The 7,977-nt window shown below is 35.7% G+C and overlaps 1 protein-coding gene across 1 annotated transcript in view; it reads right to left on the reverse strand.

Annotated features, from left to right (window-relative positions):
- Pde7a (phosphodiesterase 7A) overlaps positions 1 to 7,977 on the reverse strand; it is a 175,822-nt gene that overhangs the window by 31,215 nt on the left and 136,630 nt on the right. Inside the window, exons 4-5 of the mRNA XM_023722384.1 lie at positions 4,546 to 4,697; positions 2,747 to 2,810 (exon numbers count right to left, since the gene is read on the reverse strand). Coding sequence (XP_023578152.1) covers positions 2,747 to 2,810; positions 4,546 to 4,697 — 216 coding nt within the window. The remainder of the gene's footprint in view (positions 1 to 2,746; positions 2,811 to 4,545; positions 4,698 to 7,977) is intronic.

Below are 7,977 nucleotides of genomic sequence, written 5' to 3' on the forward strand. Positions count from 1 at the left end.
CACAGCAATGACCCCACTCCTGCGGTACCAAATTCTGTCTTAGTTACTCTTCTCTCATTGTTGGGACAAATACCCGACACTCAAAATGAAGGAAGGAAAGGTTTATTTAGCTCACAGTTACTGGAGATTTCAGTCCATACTCAGCTGGGTACAATGCAGAGCAGCACAGAGCAAAAAGCAACCTTCCATGGTGGTGGCAAAGGGCAAGAGCCAGGATGCTATATTTAAATGAATGCATATATTATCCTTTATTAAATCAAAGGTGGGGGGGTGGCTGGGGAAATAGCTCAGTAGAATAAAGTGCTTGCCTGGCAAGTGCAAGGGCCTGAGTTCAATCCCTGGTTCCGCAAAAAAGAATAAAAATCAAAGGTGGGAAGTAACTATGGGTGAAATTATACTAACTGCTAATGATTTAGAGTTAACTCTAAGAGGAAACCATTCAACCACCTTGTCCACAAACCTGGTTCAAAAAGTGAGGTGATTAAAGGGAAAGCAGTTAAGTAATCTAGACGATGGCCACTACTTCTATACTTCTGACGGTCCTACACACTACCAATCCCATTCCATTTTCACACCAAGACTGACTAGGGGGGCCTGCAATTTTTAAAAATAAAATTTAGAGAAGAACAATGAACGATTTCAACAAATGACAGGTACCAGAGAAGCCTAACGATAGGCCATGAGTTGTGAAAGTTTATATAAGGCTAAACCTTGAAGGGGCTAAGGTAATTTCATTTATGTCTTGAGATAGTAGCTGAAATAATATTTGTGTAGAGTCAGAAAAAGAGCATTTCTCAGATCTAGAAGGACATGGGTCACCTGATATTTCACTGCCTGTAATTTCAAGCAGATGGCCCAGAAGAAGGCCAAGTGTGTGATGACATTTCATCCTTTCCCACAGGTTACTTTGTGGGCAGGGTGAGGAGCAGGCACCTTATCACCAAATGGCAAAAAGAGGAAGAATAAAAAAGGACTAACAAGGAAAAAATAAGGCAGGGAAATCAGCAATAAAGAATTTTTGCTAGTAAAGGAAAACCTGACTGCGTTTACCACTGTGATGATCAGTGCAAACTACTTCTTGTCCACAATGCATACACAAGTAGAGAGTGCCTACAGTGATATTTTCTCTATGTAGTGGCTTACAGCCTAAGGAAATAGCATAGTCATACTGACTCTAATGCTCAAGATACGGTTGTGTTCACTTATCTGTTTTACATACTGTATTGGTTTCCTTATGAAAGGAGGCTTATCCCAAAGTAAAAAGAAAACCACAACAATAAGTGATAGCAAAGTACAGTAGTGGACCACATATTTATTCATCATTCCAAATAGATAAGGCATTCTCTCTGTGTACTTCCTACTGTTTCACTTTATTAAAAAGCTGTTCAGGCAAAAAGAGCAAAGGCTAGTTGAACCACAAGAATTATGCTAAAAATTTTTATTATAAATGAAGGAATTTCTCAAAGGAAATCCAGTTCTAATTCCCAAAGAGAATAAGAAAATGTGGCAACCCTATCGCTATCAAAGCTAAAGCAAATTCAGGATGTGTGGGGGCAGAAGTGAATCACCTGGGGCCATCTTTTTCAAACCACTCTTCCTTTCTCCATATATGTTCTGATCACTGGCCATGTGGGCGCCAGAAGGAACCACTGCACTGATCATAACATGTTAGGTCTCTCAATTACACAGAGGCAAGAAAATGTAGAAGGTAGCTAATCCACCTCTCATCATGCTACTCATGCACAGGATAGATCTGAAAGTATCACTATAAATAACACAGTCTAAGAGAACTGGAACTGGATTTCCTTTAAGAAATTCTTTCATTTATGATAAAAATTTTTAGCATAATTCTCATGGTTCAGCTAGTCTTTGTCCCTTTTACTGGCACAGCTTTTTATTTTTTAAAAAATCTATTTATTTATTTATTTATTTATTTATTTATTTATTTATTTGGTACAGGGTCTAAGCAGCCTGGGATTGTAGGATTTTTTTTTTTGTGTGTGGCCTCATGCCTTCAGGGCAGGTCTAGTTCGGCTTGAGTATCTGGGGATCGAAGCACAGTATCCTGAGCCTGACTGCTTTGTTTAAGCAGGCACTTAAACAACTGGGCTAATGGGCAGGCCCTCCTGAACAGCTTTTTAATAAAGTGAGACAGTAGAAAGTACACAGAGAGAATACCTTATCTATCTGGAATGCTGAATAAATATGTGGTTTGGTTTCTATCAAACTGAAAAATCAAGACCATAATGAGATAGTAATGATCACCCGGGGTATTAACAATAGCAGCATTACCTGCCAATCAGACAAGTTATGAGGATGATGACTTTTTTGTTGTTGTTTGTTACTGAGGCTTGAACTTAGTGTCTCACACAAAGTAGTCTATCTCTGAGCTATATCTCTGGCTCTTCTGTTTTTAATTTTATTTTAGATAGGGTCTCAGTAAGTTGCTCAGGCTGGTCTTGAACACAATTGTGATTTTCCTGCCTCAGCCTCCTAAATAGCTGGATTATACATGGGTGCCACCATTGTAAGTAATAATGACTTTGATTACTGCTATTGCTAGTAATAAAAATAGACATGAGGTTATTTCTGTTAGGTTTTAGAAAAGTCACTTAAAAAGGGACAACATGATATTCCCTTTGCCAGCAGCTCAGAAACTAAGAAAGCAACCCACCAATAATAGCTGTACGATCACTGTACAATCTAGAGGTGATATTAACTTGAGTAAGTCAAATTCTTCACTTACCATTTGTTAGTCTATCAAATAGAAAGATATCAAAATTCCAATTTCCAACTTTTTCCAGCATACACTGAAATGAAAACCAAGCATTCTTACTGTAATTTATTTTCAATAACATTCTGTCACTTTTCAGATAGTCCATAGAAAAGTTAATGAAAATGGAAAGTGACTAATTTACTTTAAGAAATACCAATTATAATTCTCCTTTTAATCATGACTTTTCCAATGAGCTATAAAAAATGTCCAAAGAAAGAAACTCCATTTGAAAAATGAAATTATTTTGTCTTTCAGTTAATGAATATAAAGGTCAGGTTAGCCTTTCAACTTATTCCTATGGTTCCAATAATTTTCAAGAGTTATGAAATGATTCAGCATCACAGCAGTGTGATTCATAGGTTTCATGGTCTAAAACTAGATTTTAAAAAGCTGGCAAATATGAGTAACAATAGCTAGATACTGAGTACTTACTAAACACTAGCACAGCATAAGTACTTTGTATGTCTCTGTGTCTGTCTCTGTCTGTCTGTCTCTGTCTCTCAGTCTCTCTGTCTCTCTCTTTCACAGGGCCTCACTATGTAGTTCAGGCCTGTTGGCCTCGAACTCATAGCAATTCTCCTGCCTCAGTCTCAAAGTGTTGAGACTACAGGCACATGTCACCACGCCTGGCTTTGCATTACACGTCGTCGTCGTCGTCGTCGTCGTCGTCGTCGTCGTCGTCGTCCTCCTCCTCCTCCTCCTCCTCCTCCTCCTCCTCCTCCTCTTTTTTTTTTTTTTTTTTTTTGAGGAACTGGGGACTGAATTCAGGCCCTTAGTGCTTGCCAGGCAAGCACTTATTCTACTGAGCCATCTCCCCAGCCCCTGCATTATATATTCTTAACCTAAACACTTTATATACTTTTTTAAGAAAAAAAAACATTTTGCATCTAAAAGTTTACTGTGGTATACACTTAAAGCAATTAGACATGAGCAATGCTAACATATTACTAGAAATTATTATGAAAGTACAAATAACAGTGATATATATATATATTTTTTTTTCTCAGTTTAAAAAGCAGTACTTGAGTTTTTTTCAAAGGTTTAAAGAAATTACAAAGATTTTTCAGTAATATTGTTTATCAAACAAGAAAGCAAAGTTTTTTCAGTATCATCTGTTAAAAATGTACCCCAACCTATTCTATACAAATTTACAAAAATTGGCCCATGAAAATAAACTTAAGATTATTTAAAATTCTTATTTTTCAAAAACAGGCTCATTTTACTTCAAATTGATTCAGACATTTCTTTTAAAGTATTTGAAGATGAATTTGGCTTACTTAAGACATGTCTAAATCCTTAAAATCTCTTTGATGCAGGAGTCTACACGAAATGCATTTAGCTGAAAATTATGAAACTTAACTTTGTGCGCTGTTGAGTTTACCTTTAACCAGCTGGGTGAACTCACATCCCTTGTGCCCTCTAGGTCTCAGTTTTGTTTCGCACAGACTAGAGAAATATTAGACTGCATAACCTCTAATATTCTTCCCAGCATTAAGATTCTGGGTGACCTTTGTAAACTGTATTTAATGTTTTACTGATCTATCCGTTACTTAATGTTGTGACAAATGGAAACATTTTCACTATTTCAGTTATTTCTCAAATCTTCTTTGTTCTGCCATACCTAAATATAAAACAAACAGTGACTCTAAAGGAAAAATCTGAAAAACTGGCCCAGATTGTTTTTCACAGACAAAAAGAATATACCAGTTAGTAAAATATGGAGAAAAGAGGTGGTCTGTAGAAACATTTCTTGAAAAAGCTTTACAGACCTTGGCTTGTCCATTGTAATCATCATCTAAAATGTTAAGAGAACTGGAAACTGTAGTACCCCGGAAAAATCGTGAGGATCTGAGATAGCGCTGGAAACTTAATAACCGTCTAATATTCCTTGCAGAGACAGACACTTCAATTTCTGATTGAGCTGAAATAAAAGAAGACAAAGGTAAGAACTCAAAAAGAATATACGCAACATCTGCATCTTAGCTTCTAGTTATATACAAGTATTTTTGAAAGACTACTCAAATCTTTATAATTTTTATATCTGAAGGTACAGACTTGCTTTATACCCCACTATAATTTAGAAGAAGTATTAAACCAAGATAGTAGTAAACTAAAATTGTTTTTTTATTAGTACTTTTTGTTGTTGTTCTTGCAGTACTGGAGATTGAACTCAGGACCCTATGCTTTCCAGGCAGGCGCTTATTCTACAGAGCTATCTCCCCAGCCCTTATTAGTACATGTTTGTAGTACATAATATTTACACTCATTGTAGGGAGTAGATGCAAGTATTTAACATATCTTAGTTCTTTTTACCCCCTCAATCTCTTGATTTTCTTCCCATTTGCAAATTATTTATCTGTTTCCTATTATCTTTTGGTTTTAAAAATTTATACTTTGCGTTTCTTAATTTCACTTAATATTGTGATTTCAAGGTGCATCCATTTTCCTACAAATGACTCAGATCTGTCCCTCTTTATGGCACAGTAGTGCTCCATATGTATCAATACCACATTCCTTCATCTATTCATCTGTTAATACATATATAATAGGCCACTTTCAAGATTTAGCTAGTATGAGTAATGCTGTTGTAAACATGGGTGTGAATGACTTTTTAAATTTTGGGAAAATAAATATAAGAAGAATAGCTGGGATGAGTGGAATTCGATTTTTAGTTTTTTGAGGAATATCCATTTTGACTTCCAAGTATTTTTAAACATTCTTTAATCATCACAGCATATTTCTAGTGGAGGTTTCTATTTTTGATTGAAGAAATAAAAATGAAAGTTTAAATGAAATGATAGCTGACCAAACATATTCTCTGTTCTGTCTAGTAACTCATTTCAACTACTCTGAGTCTGTTGTCTTACCTATAAAATAATTGTAAGAATATCTAATTAAAGGGGTGTTGAATTAAATTAGCATATATACATGAGCTAATATATAACAGGTATTAAATAAATGGTAGTGATGTAGATTATTATAAAATTAATACTAATTGATATCTTCATGGCTTAGAGATACAGCTCCCAGTAATTATCTTAAATGCCAAAGCTACTCATGCTGCTCTAAACAACAACATTCCATGGCTCCATATCATCTTAATATGAGCTTAACCTGAAAGAGAGAGCACCATTCTTCAGGTCCTGGCTCTCTCCAGACTTGACACAGGTGTCACTTTCCTGGAATGTACACCTCCATCTCAAAAACACAGTAGGCAACTCCTCTGGGCACCAAAGCTCTCTGCATATTCATCACCTATTATAGTATCTGATACTGCATTATAATTGCTTAACTGTCTGTTTCATTCACAATCACAAGTTTATTTAATAGATTCCCAAGCTACTTTTTAAAATCTTCATATTCCAAAGTCTGACAATAGTACCAGATATATAGCAGGTAATTATAAAACATATTGAACACATTCTTAACTTTTTGAAATATCTGATGAGTTCTGAGGTTCCTACATACACAAAAAAGTAAAATAATGTGTACTGCTACATAGCTTCTTTTTCACATTTTTCACTAGAGAGTCTAAAACAAAGTATATGAAAGAAATGTGGAGTTAAGTTTCAGACTTTTCAATGTAATTTATACAAAAAGGACTATAATCAAAATATTACACAATTATGTTTAAATTAAAATTAGTATGTTTGAGAAAATAAGTGTAGAAAAAGTTCTGTAAAACAATATTCCAAATGCTTTGAAAATATATTGGCTCATCAATAATGTTGAAAGACAGGGGTCAGGGAGATATAGCTCAGTAGAATAAGTACTTTCTTGGCAAGCACAAGGTCCTGAGTTCTATCCCTGGTACCACCAAAAAAAAAAAAAAAAAAAAATTGTTGAAAGATAAATATCACCCTTTATACAGGAACAGCACTGGTCTTATAAGAAATTTAAGTTCTTTTTCCAATGCCACATAGTCTAACTATACTATTATTCATAAATTTAAAAATTGCATCTATAACTTATAATTAAATATTTATTATAAAAAGTCTCTCCATAAAAGTACTGAAAATAGTCCCTATTTCATATGAAGGTATGTACAAAAAGAACCATGTAAAACTAATATACAGGAATAGTCTAAGTATATAATTTAACTTTTTATCTTACTCAGCACAGTGTCTATATGGAAGGGGCAGAGTAGAATGGCATGAATATGTGAGAAGCAGGTAAGATCTAATCCACGATACCAGCTCTCTGTATTATAAGATACTTTACAGTTTTATAAATGCTATCTCAGTAAGCACTATGATCCTGTGAAGATGGCAAAGATTATCCTCATGTTTAGAAATATAATATTAGACATCAAGGTAGGAATGTAGTACAAGTAATACATTAAAGCCAATTACCTTGACTACCTTGGAAAAGTGCAGAAGATAGTCTACATTATATTCATTATAAAAACTAATCTAGGATGCTGGGCATGGTGGCGCATTCCTATAATCCCAGCACTTAGGAGGCTGAGGCAGGAGGATGGTGCCAAGTTCAAGACCAGCCTGGGGCTACATACTGAGTTCAGGCCAATTTGAATTATATAGTGAAGCCCTGTCTCAAAAAACAAACAAACAAACAAACAAACAAACAAAAAAACCAAGGCAGCCACTAAAAGTGAGACTGCACTCTAAGGCAGAGGCCCCAGAGCTCAGACTCGGCTTCCCAGGTGGTCCAGCAGGACTGAAGGGCCCTGGGCCTGCCTCTTCCCTCTGGCAAGACTGTTACCTCCTCCTGCTGTCTCCATGGAGAAGCCCTGAGTAATCATGGCTACAGGAAAACCCAGCCTATTGCTGGACATTGGCACAGGTCTCTTTGTCCTTCTCCAACCCTGACTTTCCTTCCAGTCATTGTACCTCAATAGAAACTGACTGTAGAAGATATATTGCTTTAGCTGTAACTGAGGTAATACAATATATTCAGATTGTTTACTAAACGATGGTGCTGAGACTGATGTTTTACAAATGTAATATATTGTTATTCATGTGTAAGACTTAAAGTATTTCACTATTTAAAATAGGTTCCCAAGGACAGATAACAACCTGTCAGCGTAAAAATGTTCTAAAGAAACTGGCTTACGCAGTGTTCAATAGCTTTGGGCCTATAGATAGAGCCAGGCATTGTATTTGTGATGTAAAACTCAGAGCCACAGCATCAAAAGGAAAAATCCCTTGGCAGTGCCCCTTGCTTACCATGGAGGCCATATC

Source organism: Octodon degus, unplaced genomic scaffold (assembly GCF_000260255.1).
Source record: "Octodon degus isolate 3935 unplaced genomic scaffold, OctDeg1.0 scaffold00091, whole genome shotgun sequence".
In the NCBI taxonomy this organism is placed as follows: domain Eukaryota; kingdom Metazoa; phylum Chordata; class Mammalia; order Rodentia; family Octodontidae; genus Octodon; species Octodon degus.